General features: G+C 40.7%; 1 protein-coding gene across 1 annotated transcript; it reads left to right on the plus strand.

The window, feature by feature from the left end:
• Nucleotides 1-1,086: 1,086 nt before the first annotated feature.
• Nucleotides 1,087-23,417, plus strand: LOC148901093 (melatonin receptor type 1C-like). The gene is made up of 2 exons (XM_089019855.1): nt 1,087-1,787; nt 20,090-23,417. Exons 1-2 carry the CDS (start codon nt 1,595-1,597, stop codon nt 20,953-20,955), a joined length of 1,059 nt encoding a protein of 352 aa, XP_088875981.1. The 5' UTR covers nt 1,087-1,594; the 3' UTR covers nt 20,956-23,417.
• The last annotated feature ends 249 nt before the right edge of the window (nt 23,418-23,666 follow it).

Below are 23,666 nucleotides of genomic sequence, written 5' to 3' on the forward strand. Positions count from 1 at the left end.
TTCTGTCGACTTTATTTCATATAATTTGTCAAATACACCCTGATCTTCCCTGGAACCAATCATAGCAGAGTCCGGCGCCGCCACGTCTGGACAGTAGGGATATACAGTAAAGCACAGGTGTCAAAGTCAAGGCCCGCGGGCCAAATCCGGCCCCCCACATCATTTTTTTCGGCCCGCGAAAGCAAATCAAACTTGTTAAATTCCATGATGATTGCTAAAATCTGAGCCAAAATTTCATATTTTTGGATGTCATCCACAATAAAAGTCATTATTCTTGACTTCAGATTTGAAAACGAGTTATTCATTAATTTGCTGTGTGCTCTATATGTAATATTTGAAGGGATTTAAACATTGTAATGGGTTCCCCAAATTCATAACGGCCCTCGAGAGGAAACCATAACTACATTGTGGCCCGCGGCAAAAAATGACTTTGACAACCCTGCAGTAAAGTCTCGTTATATCGATATCGGTTATATCGATAGTACCGCTTATTCCGATACTATTTCTATGAACGCAAGGAGAAAATTACATGCGCGCAGGGTCGGATATATCGATAGTCCCTGTTATATCGATATTTTTTCGGACTCCCGAGAATATAACGAGACTTTACTGTATATATAGGGTCGAAACTACCAACAAAAGACTAGTTCGCTGACGAAGCATCTTGGATAAGAAGCGAAACGTCCGACACCTTGAAAGAAGTACATATGACGGCTAAAAAAACCTTTTCATTGATACAAAGTTATTTTTTTCCCACCTCTGTTAACTTTAAAATAGTTGCTACAACACTATGAAAGTCTTTTGGTTGTACTCGTGGTCATAAATGTCGCGTATACTTCTAATCAATAAAACCACTTGATTTATTTCAACTCAATCCCTCACACCTCCCTCCATACTTGCAGCTGTAAGAATTTCTTGTGGACACACGACGGCGCCATTTGCTTGGTATTTGCAGTGAGGATCAATAAGCTCTCTCTCTCTTTTTTTTATTTTTTTTAAATATACACCACAAAATGAAATCGCCTCTTGAACTGCGAGATCATTGTAGTCACCGGGTGGGTGCTCCGCGGATCGGGTCAGGACGCACAGCCCGCCACGCTTTGTCATGAACCGTTCACGAGTCATCCGCCTCGGAGAGAGCGTGAGCACAAGTGCTTTCTTTATATAGATAGGTAGAAGAAAAAAAAAGTCGACACGGGACTCGAGCTCCGTGTGCATGAATGATGAAGCTCGCTCGCATCCTTCCATTACGCACCGGAGGTCTCAAATGCCCCTCCCCTCTCGTCACCACGAAGCAGCGGTATTCGGTACCGTGCTGGACTGAGAGGATCTTCGGTGACACACAAGGACCACATGGATATTACTCTCGTATTTAGCACTTTGTTTGCTAACTTATTTCGCGTAATGGCGTCAAATTGTCATCGTTGCTGCTGTTCCAACACGACACGTGTCGGACCGTGTTTTTGATTGGCGACGAGCAAGAAGTTCCAGATGCCTTCCAGCTAAGTTTTTTTGTTTGTTTACTTTGTTTTCGAGCGACACTAAAAAGCGTGAGGAACACTTGTACCATGGTCGCTGTGCCTTGAGGAGGGCAATGGGTTTCGAGGGGAGGGAGCTGAACTGCTCAACGTGTTTATCCGGGAATGAAAGCGGCACCGGATTGAGAGCCTCAACCGGATTGTCCACTGCGCTGGCCAGCGTGCTGATTTTCACTATCGTGGTCGATATTTTGGGAAACGTTCTCGTCATTTTGTCAGTGTACAGGAATAAAAAACTTCGGAATGCAGGTAAGGGATTGAAATTATGCGGATTTGAAACTACAGTGATACCTTGGTTTACAAATTTAATTGGTTCCAGGACAGAGTGTGTAAGGCGAAAAGTGTGTATCCCAAAAAAAATATTTCCCATAGGAAACCATTAAAATGAGAATAATCTGTTCCCATTTCCCCATAAAACATAATTTTCTAATTTTCTAAGCCTTGAAACTACACAAAATATACGTTATTTTATGTATATTAAATGAGCTATGGTATTATAATTAAATAAATAAACTGTACTTCTGAAACTGGCTATTTCCGGGTTAATTTTGAAGTAGTTTTGGGACACTTTTAACTCATTTTTATTGTTGCTGTGCCACTGACCATGTTGTGTTTGGGAGCCTTTTACTGAGCGAGTTGCTTGTTCTGTAGCCACAAGGGGACATAAGTCTTCTTGTGCCGGTAAGCCAAGAGGTTCGTAAACCGAGGTCACTGTACCCTTAAGTGGTGAGTTCATGCATGAAACGAACAAACGAAAAACAAGCCAAGATTCTATTTACAGTGTAACTGGCAATAATGTCATTGGTTGCCATGACAACAAAATGATCATTTCGGGCTGGTTGTTTTGTAAAGGTGTTTAAACGTTTCTATGTGAACCTTCATATTCATGTTTTTTTTTTAAATTAAAATCCTCGATACTTTATTTATATTTTGTCATGATCACTTCCAGTTCCGTGTCACGTGTTTCGGTGTGCCAAAAGAACGATGAAATTTACGTCATTAAAGTTTGGATGCAATAAAATTATACTTTTGTTGTCATGGCAACCAATGACAACATTGTCGCCTGTTACATACAGTATCTGTCTGAATTCCAGAAAAAGCTAACTAGCTATCTATTTGCTATCTATTAGCTATTAGCCGTTTTGGCTGGCTGACTAGCTATCTACATAGCTAGGTATCTATTAGCTATATAGCTAGCTGGCTATTTAGCTATTTAGCTATCTATTCACAATATATTAGCTATGTAACTAGCTAGCTTTCTATCTATTTGAGTTACTTCCGGGTTGAGTGAACGCTGGCACGAGTGGCTGCCGCTGCTCACCTACAGAATAACGTATCCTGCGAGCTAGCTTTCTATCTATTAGCTATCGAGATAGCTAGAGAGCTAGCTAATAGCAATATAGCTAGCTAGCTATTTGAGTCAGGAAACATATTAGCTATCTAGTTAGCTAGCTAGCTATTAGCTATATATCAAGCATTCTATTAGCTGGCTAGCTAGCTTTCTATCTTTTTGAATTATTCCGGCTTGCGTGAACGCTGGCGCGTGTGGCTGCCACTGCTCACAGAAAAACTTATCCTGTGACTGTAAAGTGACCTTGAGAGGTTTGAAAGGCGCTTATAAATGAAATATTATTATTATTATTATTATTATTATTATTATTATAAACATTATTTTCATTGTCTTGATTTAATTGGATTTGTTGAACAAATGCATGCATTTTATAATCCTTACACAATTTACACACAAACATTTTCCGGCCAGAATCTCATTCCACCCATTTCTGTTTTATTTTACAAGCCCTGAACCGCACAATTATGATTTATAGACCCACATATCGAGAATATCAAGTTGGATTCACGATTAGATATAGATTCCTGTTTTTTATGATAGCTATTTGTAAAAATGGTTTGCGATCATTTGCAATTTTGCCTTGTGGTTAAGACGTCTGCCTCAGGGCTTGGAGGTTCTGTGTTTGAAACTCACGAGTGAGCTCCAGCAGTCTGTTGGAATGAATTATAGTGATCTACAATGAGGATGGACAATTAACTCATTCACTGCCAGATATGAAAAAAAAATGTGTCCACTCCAGTGCCAGAGTTTTTGTCATGGTCACTCAAATTCCAGGACCCACATAATATTGAGTTTTAGGATTACATAAATATTCAATACAGCCTTAGAAACTTTACGGTCTCCTCTTTCATCTGAAAAAAAAAAACGAGTTAATTACTAAATTATATGGGTCTGGAGTTATATGAGCTTGAAATGAGGGTGGCTGTCCAAAATACAACACAATACATACATTGATTTATATTACGCTTTAACAAAAGCTGAAATGGAACAAAGCGCTAATATTGGTAAAAAAGGGAATGTTGCCCTCTTGTGGAAGGCAAACAGCATTGCCAGAGGTCTGACCAGCCCTTTATTGGCACCACCGCAAGAAAAACCAAAACCCGAACTAATTCGGGAATACCTATTAGTTTATGCAGCGCTTTAACAAAAAAGTTTGAACAACGTGCTAACATGGAAAAAAATGGAAATGCTGCCCCTTGTGGATGGGAAAAAAACATTAGCAGAGGTCTGGCCAGCGCTTTATCGGCAACCAAGTATGATAAAACAAAACCCGAACAAATTTGGGAATGCCGCTCTACATCATACTATCAATTCCCAAATAAATTCCTGAATGGCAGTAAATGGGTTATTGTATGGCTCATTTTTTTTTTTTTTAAAAAAATGTGGAAGTATACAATGAAATATTGCAGTTGCAATGTTGGGATGAAATACTATTATTTATTTTTTAATCCTTCAGCTCTTGTGGCTTCCTTCATGCGGTTCTGTCTGATTACCCCTATTGTTCTAAAAAAAAAAGAAGTAATCAGGTTAGCTTCAGGGAGTAGTCCACTGCTCTCCCCAACCTTAGAGCAGGTTGCGGAGTTTACAGTTTTTTGTTGTTGTAAAACAGCAAAACCCTGAACTAAATCGCCATGGTAGTTTGAGGTTTAATTTGGATCGTGCATACAACAGACTTCTTAGATCGTTACCACATAGATTTAGTCATGCTGATGAGGTGATACTTGGGCGAATGGGGCAATCAGGGCCATTCATAGAACACAATCATATGAGATAAAAGAAGTAATCAGATTAGCTTCAGGGAGTAGTCCACTTCTTCCCCCAACGTGGACCTAGCAAAGCAGAGATCTGGCACCAGAGCTACCAACAAAATTTTAGTTCGCTGACGGAGCTCTTCGGATGAGGAGCGAAATGTCCGACACCTTCAAAAAAGTACAGATGACACTGAAGAAACCTTTTCCTCAATACCCACAAAATCTGTCATCTGGATTGGATACTTAATACATGTCATTTCTGAGCGCCTTTCAAAACTCTCAAGGTCACTTTACAGTTACAGCATAAGTGTTTCATAGTTTCACAGTTTGTGGTGTTACAGAATCTCACTTACTCTATATTTTCGCCGTACACAGCTTGGTTGCACCTAAATCCTTTCTTAAAATGCTCATAAAATGACCAAGAAGTCACGGTGCTTGACAGAAAGCAGAGATCTGCCACCAGAGCTACCAGCAAAATTTTAGTTCGCTGACGAAGCTCTTCGGATGAGGAGCGAAATGTCCGACACGTTCAAAAAAGTACAGATGACACTGAAGAAACCTTTTCCTCAATACACACACAATCTTTCATCCGGATCGGATACTTAGAGTTTCAGTTTGTGATGTTACAGATTCTCACTTACTCTATATTCTCGCCGTACACAGCTTGGTTGCACCTAAATCCTTTCTTAAAATGCTCATAAAATGACCAAGAAGTCACGATGCTTGACAACCTGTTATCTAAACCGAGTCCCTCGAAGTGTGATGGAATTTCTGTAGCCTTGCCTGTCTTCTGTCACATCCCTCCATAAATAATAACACCCCCCCCCCCACCCCCCACCTTCACTCCATTTGGTTTTATCCTTGGTCCACCATCCCTGATAAATCACATCCTTTCCTTGAATGAGGGACCTGTAGTGCCAAGGTGAGAGAGAGACTGTTGCTTCATTTCACACAAACATCGTATCGTGAAGGTGAGCAAGATGCTCATTCAAGCTACTTTGAAAACTATTTTTCATGCTTCTGAGAAAATGCAGTTATCTAAAAGACGGGACTTTAGTGAAATGACAGGAAATATTCACTCTGACCTTGCTGGTCAAAGTAGAATGACAAAGTGGTGGGTGGAAAATAGTTTCAAAATAAAAGCATCCTACTGATGTTGTAATTTGTTATGGAGATCAGAACACGGCCTACTTTAAAGTACACACAGTAGTGTTGTGCTTTTAAAGTATTATCGATGACATTATTTGGGCAATGGCTGCATCTACTTCATAGTACCGTATTTTCTGGTGTATAAGGCGCACCCAAAAAGTAATGTGTGACCCCAGCCGCTACTGCGCCTTATAATGTGGTATGCCTTATATAGGTATAACATCTGAGTTACGACCGGCACAATTTACGACCACCCGTACTTACGACTATGACCACCAGAACCTTTTTTTTAAATTTTAAATTCTACGCATGGCACAAGTAGCCGCCGACGCATACTACAATTTTTACCAGTCAGCATGTCACACACCCGCACAGCAATCTACTGAGTGACTTCACTCAATACAATAGTTAAACAGTGCAGATACCGGCAACATCTCCTGTAGTACTGGACGCTGCTTTTTTCCTTCAGCGTCCATCTTAGTCCGAGCGTGTATCGGGCGACCTCTTCTGGTCGTTAGCAGGGACAGCTGTATTCTTTAAGTATAAGTGTTTTCTTGAACCCACTATATAAAAGTGAAATATTAAATATTAAAAAATCGATAATATGAAACATAAAATGATAAAAACGACACTAAAAGGAAAGTATAATATTTATAAATGAACTCTACAGTAAACAGTTTTGTATACATTACAGGTACAGTTATGCAGTAATACAAATTGATAATACGAAATATAAAATGATAAAAATGATGCTAAAAGTTATACCATTTATAAATGAACTGTAAACGGTTTGGTATATAATAGTATTCAATAGAAAACATTGCTTAAAACAACAGATTGACATCGTATACTATCCTGTCATGTAAACGTCACCACGTTAGCCGTTTTGAATGGATTTCGACTTACGACCATTTGACTTACGACCGTTTTGTCAGAACGGAACCCGATCGTAATTCGGATGTTACCTGTACAGTATTTGATTTTTTTTAAAGATATTTATATATTCTATTTTGAAAATGTTTGTCATTCATTGAAGGTGCGCCTTATACAGTAAAGTCTCGTTATATCGATATTCAAGGGAGTCCGAAAAATATCGATATAACCGGGACTATCGATATATCCAACCCTGTTTGCATGTAATTTTCTCCGTGCGTGCATAGAAATAGTATCGATATAACCGGGACTATCGATATATCCGATATCGATATAACGAGACTTTACTGTATATGAAAAAAAGTTTGAAAATACAATTTTTTTTGGCGGTGCGCCTTATGCCCCGGTGCCCCTTATACACCGGAAAATACGGTAATTGTAACAAAAGCGCACCAAGTAGAACCCTCAGTACAATACTTGACAGTGATTGGGTGATGCAGTTATTTTGGTTTTGACCAATTCCGCCAGCCCTGGAACCTTGAATAGAACCGAGTCATTCTTCGGGTATTATAGTACAGTAAAGTCTCGTTATATCGATATCGGATATATCGATAGTCCCGGTTATATCGATACTATTTCTATGCACGCACGGAGAAAATTACATGCAAACAGGATCGGATATATCGATAGTCCCGGTTATATCGATATTTTTTCGGACTCCCTTGAATATCGATATAACGAGACTTTACTGTATTTGGAGGAAATTTCCACTAGCAATTTCCACACGGGGTTTTTAACATAAAAGGTTTGATACTTAAAAGACAAGGAAGGTCATTTGTACCATAGCCTCACAGTGAAGGTGAAGTCTTGTGAGAAAGCCAATGACCAAGAGTAACTGCTAGCATCGCGGATGCTAATGAGGACATGAAAACCAGCCGTCAATGTGTTGGGTCAGAGAGTGCTTGCAATAATGAGCCATTCCAAGTTCAAATATATTACATAACAAGAAATGGTCCAGTATTCATGTGCCAAAAACGAGTTGGCAAGAAGCATCGCACCAACGGGGCGGGGGGTGCGGGGCATTTTGATGATCGATTTTGCAAAAGCACACAGTTGGCTGATCTCGGACAAGAGCCTGACGGGGTAAAAAGCCCCGTTAAGAAGTCTTGCGTGCGTGCGTGGAGGTATGGCTTCTGTTAGCCACAGCCACTGGACACAAAAACAAGCGGGAGTGACTGATGAGCAGTCGTACGATAGTTTACAGTTTTCCCATTTTGTTGCTATGTGTGATGAGAGTCTCCAAAAATAAATAGGTAGATCGAGAAATGGAGCATTAGATTAACTCATTCACTGCCAGACAATGTACAAAAATGCGGCCATTCCAGTGCCAGGGTTTTTGTCATTGTCATGGGAATTGCAGGACCCACAGAATATCGAGTTTTAGAACTACATTAACACTCTATGCAGCGTAAGAAACATTAGATTCTCTTGTTTCATCAGAAAAAAATAGTTAATTCCTAAATTATATGGATCTGGAGTTATATGATCTTGAAATGAGGGCGACTGTCCAAAATACAATGCTATTCATACATATTGGTTTACATAGCACTTTAATAACAGCTGAAGCTGGAACAACGCACTATTATTATTATTATTATTATTATTATCATCTATCAATTAGCTAGCGAGCTTTCTATCTATTTGAGTTACTTCCGGGTTGAGTGAAGGTTGAGTGGCGCATATGGCTGCCGCTGCTCACCCACAGAAAAACTGATCTTGTGACTGTAAAGTGACCTTGAGAGTTTTGAAAGGCACCTTATAATAATAATAATAATAATAATAATAATAATAATAATAATAATAAATTTTAAGCGCCTTTCAAAGCTCTCAATGACACTTTACAGTCACAGAAAAGCATCGGCACTATAATAAATAAAATACAATTACAATAAAATACAATTATAAATAGAAACAAGAGCGAGAGCTACACAGAAAATGCCGTTTTAAATAGGTGGGTTTTGAGATGGGACTTGAAGGTGGGAAGAGAATCGATGTTACAAATGTTGGGAGGAAGTGAGTTCCAAAGTTTGGGGGCAGAGCAGCTGAAAGCTTTGTCCCCCATCGTGCTGAGACGGGCACGGGGGAGGGGGGCACACAGAGGTGGTGGTGGTGGGGGGGGGGGAGAAGAGGATCTGAAGGAACGAGAGGCACCTTGAAGAGCAACCGATGCACATTTTCATACACGTTAGTTAGCTAAAGTAGGAGGAGCTATTTTTGTCTTTCTTCGTTGGTAAGTTTTATTTTGAAACACAACATTTACTGCTTACTATGTGTGTCTGTTTGTGGAATAAATCAATCCCAAATGTTTTTCTCCCGAGCTCCTAATCCACCTTTTTCTAATCTCGCTTTCAATCATTGACTCCAACGTAGTTTTAACCCTGTGATGCTTGCCTGCTCAAGGCAGTCCCCCATCACTCTCTCTTTCTCTCTGTTACTCCCCCTCTCTCTGACTCTCTCTCTCTCTCTCTCTCTCTCTCTCTCTCTCTCTCTCTCTCTCTCTCTCTCTCTCTCTCTCTCTCTCTCTCTTGATCTTTCTTTCATTCTCTTCCTCTCTCTTTCTATCTCTCTTGCTATCTCTCTCTCCTTTTCTATCTCTCTCTTTCTTGATCTCGCTCTCTCTCCCTCTCTTCTTGATCTCTCGCTCTCTTTCTTGATCGCTCTTTCTCTCTCTCTTGCTCACTCTCTCTCTCTCTCTCTATTTTTTTCTTGATGTCTCTCTCTCTTTCTCCACTCTCTCTTCCTTGATCTCTCTCTCTTTCTCTCTCTTTCTCTCTCCTTCTGATCTTTCTTTCTCTCTTCCTTGATCTCTCTCTTCCTTGATCTCCCTTTCTCTCTCCTTCTTGATCGCCCTTTCTCTCTCTCTCTCTATCTCCCCCTCTCTCTCTTCCTTGATCAGTCTCTCTTTCTTTCTCTCACTTTCTCTCTCTGTCTCTCTTTCTTGATCCTCTCTCTAGCTCTCTCTTTCTTTTGCTCTTTTGCTTTTGATCTCTCTTTCTCTCTCACTTTCTTAATCTCTCTTTCTCTCTGTCTCTCTTCCTATTGCTCTCTCACTCGCTTTTTCTTGCTCTTTCTCTCTTGATCTCTTTCTCTTTCTTGATCTCTCTTTCTCTCTTTCTTGATCTCTCTTTCTATTGCTCTCTCTCGCTCGATCCATCTTTCTCGCTATCTCTCTCTCTCTCCGTGTTCCTCAATCTCTCTCTCTCTCTGTTTCCCTCTCACACTCTACTTCTCACTGTGTCTCTCTCTCTCTCTCTCTCTCAATCTCTCTCTGTGTGTAACCGTCTCTGCCTCTCCAAACAGCACCTTTGAAGATGAATGCCGCTCTCATTCTGCTCAAGTTTATATTGCCTGATGTTGTAAACGTTCAACCATCCATTTTCTATACCGCTTATCCTTGATAAGATTGTGGGGAGCTGGCGCTTGCACTTAAATGTCAGTGCTATTGATGACACTCTGGTCTCTCGCAACTTTGGGGACGGACGGACTGCCTACGTGAGTCAAAGTCCAACACAATGTAATCTTCTTTTCAAATAGCATGGATCCATCGCTTGACAGTCTTTTACGTTTGTTGTGCACGCTCGAGCCATCTCATTTATCAAAACAGTTCAGACCGTAGGACTAGTGTTTGACACATAGCATTTCTCATGCACATATAAACACACTTGAAACTACAAGCTCATCTGTATTCGCCTTCCAAATAGCAATTACTGCTAGCATGCTGATTAAAACTCCTTAAAGCCCACAATGTCCAAGATGGCGCCCAAGTAGGTAGCCGTCAACAAGTGCTCTTACGACATCTTTTTGTTGTCGTTTTCGTTTGTCACTTTGTGTTGTTGTGCGTCATGTGGAACGGATACAGATTTTTTTTTTTTTTTTTTTTTAGCATTTTTCGTCATGACATTCATCAAGCTGGAGACTGTGCAGAGCGATTTTTGATTGGGAGGAATGTCCGTTCCATTTTACTGTCATTGCTGAACAACTATGGGGCGATTGTGGCATTTTGAGCCTGAAATGGGCAGCATTTTCACAGCCCCGCTTTGTTCGGCAGAAAGGTCGGTGCTGTTGGACAGTCTGTCGCAGCGGATTTATGGGGGACAGAAGATGTGAGACAGTCTGTTTTCGTCAATGGATGCTACAGCTTCGTGTTTGCTTTTGATATTTAGCTTGTAGACGTGTATATTTCACTATGATGTGAGGATGGCGGAAAAAAATCATTGGCACCGTCCTACCCACTCTCGAGGAATTGAACACTGCAACAATCGAAACAAGGGCGCGGAAAATCCTACTGGACCCGCCGCACCCTGCCCACCACCTTCTCCAGCTGCTCCGCCTAGGCAGGCGCTACTGATTCATGCGCACCAAATCCAGCAGACATTTAAACAGCTTCTTCCCCAAGCCAGAAATTAAACTCTTTGAACAGTAGCCCAAATGGAAATTAGCAATTTCTGATGATGATACTAGTGCAGCGTGTTCTACATACTTGGCAATAAAGATGATTCTGATTCTGACGTCCCTGATCCATTGGTGAAAGGGACGCTTTGATACTCTCCTCTTTTATGTAGAGCTGCTTCATCGAACAAAGAGGGTACAGCAAGTGCTTAAGAATGAGTGAGTGTCTGTGTCCTTTGTATTGTGTCACATTATTTGTTTTTGACTTCAAGATGGCGCTCCGCATGAGTGGCTGCCTTAACAGCAGCTCTTGTTTTTATTATTTTTTTTTGCTGCTGTGAAATGTAAATTTCTCCTTTGTAAGACAAATAATAATAATCATACATTTCATTTCTAAGCGCCTTTCAAAACTCTGACTCTAAGGCTCATCTAATCAAATCTAATAAAAAAATAATGATTTGGTCCATCACTGTGTGACATGTTTCTAAAAAGCAAGTCCAGCTAGCACATATTATGAGTAAATCTGGATCTAAATAACTTTTCTATCATGCTTTTGTATTAGAATAGAGCATTCAACAAAATAAGGGAACACATATACAGTCTATCGATGAAAAGGTTTCTTCAGCCATCATCTTTACTTCTTTGAAGGTGTCGGACATTTCGCTCCTTATCCGAGAAGCTTCATCAGCTAACTAAAATTGTGCTGGTAGCTCTAGCCATATATATATATATATATATATATATATATATATATATATATATATATATGGCTAGAGCTACCAGCACAACTTTAATTCACTGACGAAGCTTTTCGGATGAGGAGCGAAACGTCCGACACTTTCAAAGAAGTACAGATGACGGCAGAAGAAACGTTTTCATCGATGAACCACTCCTGTACGACTGAGAGTTTACACAGACACATATACCGTCTATGAAAAAACAAATCCTAATAGCCGATTAAAATGACATTTCCCAAATTGCAGCCTTTCCCATTTCAAAATTTTATATAAAAACAATAAGAGATCGATTTGTATTTTCTCAATTGTTCAGCTCTCATTTGAATCAGAAGATCAGAATCAGAATCAGAATCAGAATCATCTTTATTGCCAAGTATGTAGAACACACAAGGAATTTGTTTCCGGTCGAACACGCTGCACTAGTATCGTCGTCAAAAAAACTGCTAAGTGGCACTATACAGTTCCAAGATCACCGCAAAGTGAATGTTGATAAGGGGGACATGACAGAGTGGCATTGCCAACAGTGTTAAGCATGTAAATGTCCCAGTGGGGTTAACTAAACTAAAAATACCCTCAGAAAACGTGCTCAGAGAAGAGCAGAGCGAACAGATGGTGGAAAAAATGACTTGTGTTTGAACTCCCATTTCAGACCATGTCCTTCATGTAAATTTGGGAAGGTACTTTGAATGCAGCTCGTGCTGCTGTCATGAGCAAAAACTTAAAACTGGGGGTGTCACTGAGGGTTTGTGGAGTTGGCGGAGTCTACGGTGGTCGTGGCGGGGGGTTTGGGGGGTTAAATCGAGTCATTGGACTGACTGAGCCAAACCAGGCCAGATATTTTAAATTGACAAATTGGCTTTTGGGGTGTAAGATGTCACTTAAAGGACAACCGACGCCTCCGGACAAGTTGTGTCCATAATTTGTAAAATCACTTCAAATGACTTCTACTGAGCGTATTTTACAAAGATTCCGCGGCATGTAGCTAGATTTTACGTTTTAAGACTCGCGCTGAATATTCAGTTGTTTTTGAGTTGGTGACGATGCCTGACGTGACGTCACTGAAGGAACGCCCCTGACCGAGAAAGCGACACACAATGCATTTTGGGTACTTTGTTTGGTTTGAAAACTACGCGTTGATAACGAAATTAGAAGGAAAACACATAAATAACGCCATGGTGAATCGCTGTGTGTTGCACCAAGACTACTATTTGATTCTAGTTGACACAAATTCCCTGCAGAAAAATCAGCCCATTTCCAACGGAGCTTGGGCGCCATCTTGTGCATTTTCTGGGACGCTACATTGGAGTCCTGAATTTATACGCAAGTACTTCTTTCATCGATTGCAAACATTTATGCTTTCCTCTTCAGAACTATTTGAATCATATTCATAACTGGATGAGTAACAAGAAAGCATCTTCTGCGAATCTGAAGCCATTGTTTTGATTCTAGAGCAAGGCGAAGACGTCCTGGTGTGACGTCACGAACAAGGGGGCGGGACCTTCTGAAACTTGCAATTTCCGGGGTCATTTTGAAGTAGTTTTGGGACACTTTAACTCATTTTTATTGGTGTTTTGCATTTGACTAAAAATATGGGTATTTTAAATGCTATAAAACGTGTTTCTGATGTCAGTTAGGAAACGAAAAAATGGTGTCAGTTGTCTTTTAAGAAGCCACATTACGTGTTATAATTTCCACTGCAGCTAAAATAAAAGATGACATTTTATTTATTTGTAATATGATAAGCATGGAGGAAGTTAGAAAATGAAATCATACCGCAAAACATCGCAACAATCACACAATGTTGCTTTATGTTTCACTCCACATAATATGGTAGAGTGGCTAACATTTACTGTGCATGAACCGAGTTAATGCACTACTGTAATAACGTACTCATTGCAGTATGAGTTGGAACCATGCCTACATTCCGTCACTCCGATACATTTTCTGCAAAACGGAATGTCTCATGTGGAGCTACAGTAGATTGGATTTTTTTTAAAAACTCATTCAATGCCATTCCCGAATTTATTCGGGCGTTGAAAATATGACATAGAGCGCCATTCCCAAATTTGTTTGGGTTTTCATGTTTGGGTGCCGATAAAGCGCTGGCCGGACCTCCGACAATTTTCTTTTCCACAATGGGGTTAGCATTGACCTTTTTCTCCATGTTCGCGCTTTGTTCCAGCTTCAGCTGTTGTTAAAGTGCTATATAAACCATGTATGTATTGCGTTGTATTTTGGGCAGCCACCCTCATTTCAAGTTCATACAACTCCAGACCCATATAATTTAGGAAATAACTCTAAAATGTGTTTGGGTTTTGTTTTTTTTTTCTTGCGGGGGGTGTCGATAAAGCGCTGGTCAGACTTCAGGCAATGTTTTTCCCTCCCATGAGGTGGCAGCATTCGCCTTTTGGACAGCCGGCCTCATTTCAAGCTCATTTAACTCCATACCAATATAATTTAGGAATTAACTCTTTTTTTCTGATGAAAGAAGAGAGTGTACTGTTTCTTACGCTGCATTAAATGTTTTAACGAAGTCCTAAAACTCAATATTCTATGGGTCCTGGAATTCAAGGAACAAAAGGATAAAAAAGCAGTTTATGGGCACCCAAAAAAGAAAAAAAAAAACAAAACCCGAACAAATTCGGGAATGGCGCTCTACATCATATTTAGAATTCCTGAATAAATTTGTGAATGGCAGGGAAAGAGTTAAAATAGGAAAAAATAAGACTAACGATCCAAATTTCACTTTATGTTCCATACGTTTTCTTAAAATGCTGCACTAACTGGATCATGAACATTTATGTCAAGACTTTAAAACTGAAGCATGGCCTGCCTCAGGAGGTGCTACGACGCTTCTACACAGCTGTCATCGAATCAATGCTGTCTTCTTACATCACGGTTTGGTTCGGGGCCGCCACAAAGATGGACAAAGTCTGACTTCAACGGACAGTTAGGAAGGCGGAAAACAATCATTGGCACTGCCCTACCCACTCCCGAGGAATTGCACACTGCAACAAGCGAAACAAGGGCGTGGAAAATCCTACTGGACCCTCTGCACCCTGCTCACCACCTTTTCCAGTGACTCCCCTCAAGCAGGCGCTACAGATCCATGCGCACCAAATCCAGCAGACATTTAAACAGCTTCTTCCCCCGTCGCCATTAACTCTCTAAACAATAACCCAAATCTAACTGTGTAGTGCCTCTTTGCAATTTTTTCATGATGATACTAGTGCAGCGTGTTTTACCGGAGACAAATTCCTTCTGTGTTCTACATAATTGGCAATAAAGATGATTCTGATTCTGAGCAAGACTGACATTCAACCTGTTCATTTGAATCAGGTGTGTTTCAACATGGCGACATGGAAAACAAGGACAGTAGCTGTTTTGATCAAACACCCAATGATTACATCAGGGGTGTTCAACCTCGGTCCACAAGGGCTCGTGTCCTGTCTGTTTTCCAGCACACCAGATTCAAATATTCAGAATGGTTCCAATGCTGCTTCAGAGCTGGTTGATGAGCTCATCACCTGAATCGGGAGGGCTGGAAAAAAAAACAAGCAGGACAATAGCCCTACAGGCTTGGGGTTGGCCATGCCTGCATTATATGGATTAAAAAGGTCATTGACAGTACGTGGTCTGGATGGAGACAATCGTCAAGCGTTGTTGTCATTCAGTCATTTAACGGACAACCGACGCCTCCGGACAAGTCGTGTCCATAATTTGTAAAATCACTTCAAATGACTTCTGAGCGTTTTTATACAACGATTCCACCACAAATAGCTATATTTTACATTTTGAGACTCGCGCTGAGTATTCAGGAAGTCTTGTTTTCGAGTTGATGACGATCCCCACGTGATGTCACCTTTAGAACGCCCCTGACCTAGATAGCCACACACAATGCATTTTGCCTTACTTTGTTTGGTCTGAAAAATTCGTGTTGATCTGTGTTGATGGCAAAATTAGAAGAAAAACACATCGATGGTGAATCGTTGTGTGTTGCACCAAGACAACTATTTGATATTGGCTGACACAAATTCCCAGCAGACAAATCAGCCCATTTCCAACAGAGCTTGGGCGCCATCTTCTGCAATTTCTGGGTGCTAAATTGCTGTCATTGACGGCTCGAATTGATATGGTAGGACTCCTTTAATCGATTGCAAACATTTATGCTTTCCTCTTCAGAACTATTTGAATCATATTCATAACTGGATGAGTAACAAGAAAGCATCTTCTCCGAATCTGAAGCCATTGTTTTGATTCTCGAGAAAGGCAAGACATCTTGGTGTGACATCACGAACTGGGGGCGGGACTTTCTGAAAAGCCACCATTCGCAGCTCAATTTGTTGTAGTTTTAGCACACTTTAAGTCATTTTTAATGGTATTTTGCATTTGACTAAAAATATCAGCCTGCGTGCTTTGGGTATTTTAGATGCTATAAAACATTTTTCTGATGTCAGTTAGGAAACAAAAGAATGGTGTCGGTTGTCCTTTAAAAGCACACTTTAATGCTCTTAGTTGTGAGGTGAGACTGAGGGATAAATATAAAACCGGAGAAATTGGAGAATCATGTGCGACCATGGAATGGCAAAAAAATGGCATTGTATTAAGCTGATCTTTCACACTTTGTTTTTGTTGTGTATGCCTTTCAGCAAGATTTTAGGTGTCATAAACATGGCAACATATAGAATCTATTTTTATGCTGGCATGCAAGCTTGTTGGCTGGGAGAGAATGAGTCACATTACATTTGTGAAAGTGTTGCAAATACAGCAAAATGCAGCATGCAGACACATGGAAAACTGTTGTGTGTGTGTGTGTGAAGGCCTACAAGCCTTCACTGCTGGCAATAAAACTATCTGAATCACAGACTGATGTTAATGATATTTTGTCCATGAATTCCAAATTGTCTTTCAGCCTCCTTTCATTACTTTCCCCCTGTTGCGCTGCTTCTAGGTGTGTGTTTTCATATTTAAGTATTTAAACCAATCACATTTCAGCCATCATTTGTTACCAGGGTCAGAAATCTACCTGGACGCCTTCACAATCAGTTCTGCGGGTCCTGTTGCATCAAATCTCCGTTCACTCTCGGTCCCTCAGATCCACATCCTCACTTCACCTCTATGTGCCTTCTGCCCGTCTCACCACAATGGGATGCAGAGCTTTCAGCCGCTCTGCTCCCAAATTCACTTCCACCCAACATCTGTAATAGTAACACTTTCAAATCCCACCTCAAAACCCATCTGTTTAAAATTGCATTCATGGTCTAGTTCAATCAGCTATTTTATTATTTATCATTTTATTTATTATTGTGCTTTGTTTTTTATTGTAAAGTATCCTTCAGTGTTCTGAAAGGCGCTTGAAATTAAATTTATTATTATTATTATTAAATATGTCGATCAAACTGTTGCTCTAACCGATCAGTGTTGGCAATGTAAAAGTGGTACCAACGCGTTCTTGAAGGCGTGGTCAACTGTGATTGGCAATAGTTACTAGCCAATCATAGTTTGCAAAAACTGCTCTGATCACAAGCCGCATAGTGGCCAGAGCTAGCATACTGTATGGGTAGCAAGCTGCCTAAACAAATATATATTGTGTTGATATTCTCACAGTTTTTGTCAACCTACAATGGCTGAATGTAGCTGTTTAAGCTACATTCAAGACGGACTTCTCAAGAAAAATGGACATAATGAAGAAAGGTTGGTCAGTTATTTCCTGGCTAATGGTACCCTTGAGGGGACTTGAAGTAAACACCACACCATACCTTTTTGAGTCTAGATTTATTCAGACGTAGCACTACTGAAGGCCTAGCAATGAAATCTAAGGCCCGTATATATCATGTTTTAATTAACACCGTTATATTGTACATTAGCACGAGCACAAATAACGAGATGTACAGTCTTCGGACAATGACACTATTTCTTATAGTCCTTGTCCAAATGATGATGATAATGAAACTGGTATATGCAAGATGAATTACAAGATAGACAGTCCTTTCAAGAAAAGTGATGGAAATCATGTCGAAATAAATTGCTGGTCTCATCCCAGCTATGTTTTATTAATTACACCATCCTCTTGACAATAAGAAGGAGAGATACTTGAGCTCTGTCATAGTTCAGGCGGACACCCTGTCATCCAGAATTTAAACATGTGCAAAATGACAAACGCACACAACAAGTTGAGTGTCACAAACACAAACTGACAGGTTTGCCTTATGAGCTGACTCAAGAAGGAAGAAAAATATCCATTTATTTTTATTTTGACAAGGCTGTTTTTACTGATGCTATCTTAAAAAGGCACACCAGTGTGAAAATAGCAACGGTAAAGCAACCGTATCAAAAGAGGTAAATGTTTTCATTATATTTTTTTATGAGGGACAAATGAGGACGGGCATTATCAGATCCAGGTCCAGAAATGAGCCAACGAACATTGCTGCTATGATAGGTCCAGACGTGGCGGTGCCAGACTCTGCTATGATAGGTCCCTGCTCACAGGTTGGGGGGAGCAGAGGACTATTCCCTGAGGCTACACACTTTATCAGTGGTCTACACTGTATCAGTGTAGCCTCAGGCACCACCACGTCTGTACAGTAGGGATATATATATATATATATATATAGGGCCAAAACTACCAGCAAATTTTAGTTCGCTGACGAAGCCTCTTGGATAAGAAGCGAAACGCTGACACCTTCAAATAAGTACAGATGACGGCGAAGGAAACCTTTTTATCGAATCAGAATCAGAATCATAATCAGAATCAGAATCATCTTTATTGCCAAGTATGTAGAACACACAAGGAATTTGTTTCCGGTAGAACACGCTGCACTAGTATCGTTGTCAAAAAAAAAAACTGCTAAGTGGCACTATACAGTTCCATTTTGGCTACTGTTGAAAGAGTTCAAAGAGTTAATGGCTTGGGGGAAGAAGCTGTTTAAATGTCTGCTGGATTTGGTGCGCATGGATCGGTAGCGCCTGCCTGAGGGGAGTAGCTGGAAAAGGTGGTGGGCAGGGTGCGGAGGGTCCAGTAGGATTTTCCGCGCCCTAGTTTGGATTTTTGCAGTGTGCAAGTCCTCGAGAGTGGGTAGGGCGGTGCCAATGATTTTTTCCGCCGTCCTAACTGTCCGTTGAAGTCGGATTTTGTCCATTTTTGTGGCGGCCCCGAACCAAACGGTGATGGAAGAACACAGGATGGATTCGATGACAGCGTACTTATTAGTATATTGCAAGTATATTAGAAGTATACCCAATCATCCCAATTATATTTGTCTGATTTAATAAAGTTTTGTTAATCTTTAAAATTAGGACCATTTAATTTGTCCCCAAAAAAATGTGATTATTTGCAGGTGTTCATCAAATACATTGACCAAAACAAACACCGGCAGATTATTCTATGGGGGAAAGGACTCCTTATGCTTTTTTTTTAAAGTACTACAGATTGAATTGTGAGTCCAGTGGATGAACTCTATTATCTGACATGTAATCTGACATAACATAATAGATTGATTTATATTTTATCTTCCTGGCCCAGTAACAGCTGCACTATAACAACATTGAACGTCATTTTCTATGACTCATGCCCTCTGAGATGATCCAGTGTCACTCACAGGATAGAAACACTAAAATCACAATTCTGTGCCGTGAATAAAGCTTGCTGCACATGGCAGCTGACCCAAAAAGAATACATATACTCCACACAGGAAGCTAAAAGTCGAGATTCGAACCCGAACTGAAGCACTGTGAGGCAGAAGTGCAAACCAGACGTTGCTGCATACAGGCAATTTGCGTTATGTTATGGATGGATGAATGGATGGTTAGGGTTATTTTTGTGGAAATGTTTTGAAGGACGAGAAATCCAAATGTTAAGACAATGTTTTATGAAAATAGGTTGATGGATGGATGGATGAATGAATGGATAGAGTTGGTTCTATGGATGGATGGATAGGATAGATGGATGGTTGGATAGGGTGGGTGGATGGATGGATCAATGGATGGATGGGTGGTTGAATGGATGGATAGGGTTGGGTTGGTGGATGGGTAGATGGATGGGGTTCGGGTGGGTGGGTGGATGGGTGGATGGATGGATAGATGGAAGGATTTAAGGATGGATGGGTCAGTGGGTGGTATCAGTCCAGGCTACAATCATTTTGACCCAATGATGCAAAGTCACAGTTGGGCTTCCAGACTCACAGTTGAGACGGAATCGATGGCTCTCTGCTGTGGGCTATTGATTTTCTGTTGTTTTTTCAGGCAACGTCTTTGTGGTGAGTCTGTCTGTTGCGGACCTGGTGGTGGCACTGTACCCTTATCCTCTAGTCCTGACAGCCATCTTCCATGATGACTGGACCATGGGGGACCTGCACTGTCAGGCAAGTGGCTTCATCATGGGCATCAGCGTCATCGGCTCCATCTTCAACATCATGGCTATTGCCATCAACCGCTACTGCTACATCTGCCACAGTCTACAATACGATCGCGTGTTCAGCCTGAGGAACACCTGCTGCTATTTGGGGCTGACCTGGGCTTTCACCGCCATCGCCACGGTGCCCAATTTCTTTGTGGGCTCGCTTCAGTACGATCCTCGCATCTACTCCTGCACTTTTGCTCAGACTGTCAGCTCATACTACACCATCTCAGTGGTGGTCATCCACTTCCTGATCCCGCTACTGGTGGTGTCCTACTGCTATTTGAGGATATGGGTCAGAGTCATCCAAGTGAAGCACCGGGTGAAACCAGAGCAAAGGGCCAAACTAAAACCAAGCGACGTGAGGAACTTTCTGACTATGTTTATGGTGTTTGTACTCTTTGCAGTTTGCTGGGCGCCGTTGAACTTCATAGGCCTGGCGGTGGCGATAAACCCTGCAAAAGTCGCACCCAGCATACCCCAGTGGCTTTTTGTCACCAGTTACTTCATGGCGTACTTCAACAGCTGCCTCAACGCCATCATATATGGACTACTCAACCAAAACTTTCGCAAAGAATACAAGACAATTCTCCTTGCAGTGTGTCTCCCACGTTTGCTTCTAGTGGAAACCTCCCGATGTGCCACAGAGGGCCTAAAGAGCAAACCCTCTGCTGCTGCAACAAACAATAATGTAGCGGAGATAAATGTATAGCTGAAATATCGTCCTGAGGAAAGTCAAGAATCTTGTGTTCCACCAGTGCCTTTTGATATAGTCACAGTCACAACAAACGAACCAAAGACAGACTCATCCCTGGACTGTTGGTCAGTTACGAACATGATATTTGTCGGAATGAATCCATAACTCCAAAGCATATCCACAATTATATAAGCCGTGGTGCATACATATCACAATTTGCAAAGCCCAACTCCTGTGATAAGCAGTGCCGACAGATTGTCCAAAGTTTAGAAAACAATGTCAGGTTTTTGTCTGTGTAGGCTCTCAGTCATACAGGAGTGTTCCATTGAGGAAAAGGTTTCTTCAGCCACTCGAGGGACTCAATCTGCACTTAAAAGCAACCAACCACTCATTTGGCAACAGTGAGGTTAAAATCTTAGCTAAAGAAAATAGATGGTTTGAAAGAGGACTAAAAGAGGCTATTTTTGTAAAACAGTAAAAACCTTCACTAAATCGCCATGGTGGTTTAAAGGGTTTAATTTAGACCATGCACATAGGCTTTGTCATGCTAATGAGGCCAACCAGTGCCAGGGATAGAACAATAGAAATAATCAAATTGGCATCAGGGAGGAGTCCACTGCTCCCTCAACCTTAGAGCAAGGACCTATCAGAGCAGAGGTCTGGCACCGCCACCTCTGTCCATTAGGGATATACCAGCAACATTTTAGTTCGCTGACAAAGCTTCTCGGATGAGGAGCGAACCATCCGACGCCTTCAAAGAAGTACAGATGACAGCTGAAGAAAACTTTTTCCTCAATGCCAGGTTTTGTTTTTTGTATTTTTAAGCCTATTGCCGCATTGCCATGTCACGTGTGCGACTGACTCATTGCATCTCTTGGTCAGATTCATTATGAACACGTCAGCAAATAAAAAAAAAAGAAAATATGAGTGCGTGTTTTGGTCTTGAGATGCAACATTAGTGATAATTAAGAGATGTTTCTCTTAAGTGCAATCACTTAGTTCAAATTCCAAGGATTACACACACTTACTTGGAATGTAATGGCCTCGAATATTGAAAGTGTGATGACTGAATGTAATACTGCTGTAGAATTTCATCATCTAAGCATACACTGCAGTTGTTCAAAACATTGTTTTCTCACAAAGAATGTGTACTTAAAGGACAACCGACGTCTCGGGACCAGTTGTGTCCATAATTTGTAAAATGGCTTCAAATGACTTCTACTGAACGTATTTTACAAAGATTTCACCGCATATAGCTATATTTTACGTTTTAAGACTCGCCCTGAATATTCAGGAAGTCTTGTTTTTGAGTTGGTGACGAGTCTGTACGTGACATCACTGAAGGAATGCCCCTGACCGGAAAAAAAAACCCCATTGTAGCAGCCCTTCCATCACGTCAATGTATTTTGCTGTACTTGTTTGGTCTGAAAACCTTGTGTTGCACCAAAAAGCCGCCGGAAGAGGACGACCAAGCTCCATGGAAGGAATTTATCAGCCTGTGGAAACGGGCTGATTAATTCCTCACAGGAGCTCGGACGCCATTTTGTGCCTCTTTTTTGATGATCCATTTCCCCCCAATGTTGCCTCAAAATGGCATGGAATAAATTCTTTAATCGATTGCAAACATGTATGCTTTCCTCTTCAGAACTATTTGAATCATATTCATAACTGGATGTGTAACAAGAAAGCATATTCTCCGATTCTGAAGCCATTGTTTTGATTCTCCAGCAATGCAAGACGTCTTGGCGTGACGTCACGAACTGGGGGCGGGACTTTCTGAAAATGCTCAATTCGCAGCTCAATTTTTTGCAGATTTTGGACACTTTAAGTCATTTTTATTGGTGTTTTGCATTTGAATAAAAATATCACACTGCGTGTTTTGGGTATTTTAGATGCTATAAAACGTTTTTCTGATGTCAGGAAACCAAAAAGTGATGTCGGTTGTCCTTTAATTAACAATAATAATAATAATAATAATAATAATAATAATAATAATAATAATGTTTTTGCGGTGGGTCCGATCCACAAAAAAGTGTCATTATATGTCATAATTCAATTGTTGTATGGCATTTATGTGATCGTTGAAAATGAAATTCCTCAGGGTTTTTACTGCAGGCTCACCAAAAGAACGAGCAAATGCTAGACAAAGAATATGTACAAATTAATACAAATGTAATAAATATAATTATTAACAACCCAAGACAGAACATAAGGTGTCATTTCTCATGTACACGCGAGCCCACTTTGAGTAGGTAAAAGTCCATGAATTTGTGCTGACCTTTTACCTTAGACTTCAGGAGTTTTGCTTGATGTATGAAGGAATGTCTCTATTGTTAATAAGAAGGAATATGCGAGCACTATTTTAGTAGGGTTGAGACTTCAGGCAGCTAACGGCGACACAAAATTAGCAACATTTGCTTCTAGCAGTGGTGGACCGTCAAGGCCTAAAAATATCTGAATCATGAACTGATGTTAATGTTGACCATGAAATCTTATTAAATAATTCCAAATTGTCTTTCAGCTTCCTTTCATTGCTTTTCCACTGTTGCACTGCTTCCAGACTTGTGTTTTCATATTTAACCATTTAACAATCACATTTCAGCAATCATTTGCTTCCAGGGTCAGAAATCTACCTGGACGCCTTCACAATCAGTCCTATGGGCCCTGTCGCATCAAATGTGTCAATCAAACTGTTGCTTTAACCAATCAGATTTCAAGTTGGCAAC

This window comes from Hippocampus bargibanti, linkage group LG02 (assembly GCF_051943395.1).
Source record: "Hippocampus bargibanti isolate YZ-2025 linkage group LG02, ASM5194339v1, whole genome shotgun sequence".
Lineage (NCBI taxonomy): Eukaryota > Metazoa > Chordata > Actinopteri > Syngnathiformes > Syngnathidae > Hippocampus > Hippocampus bargibanti.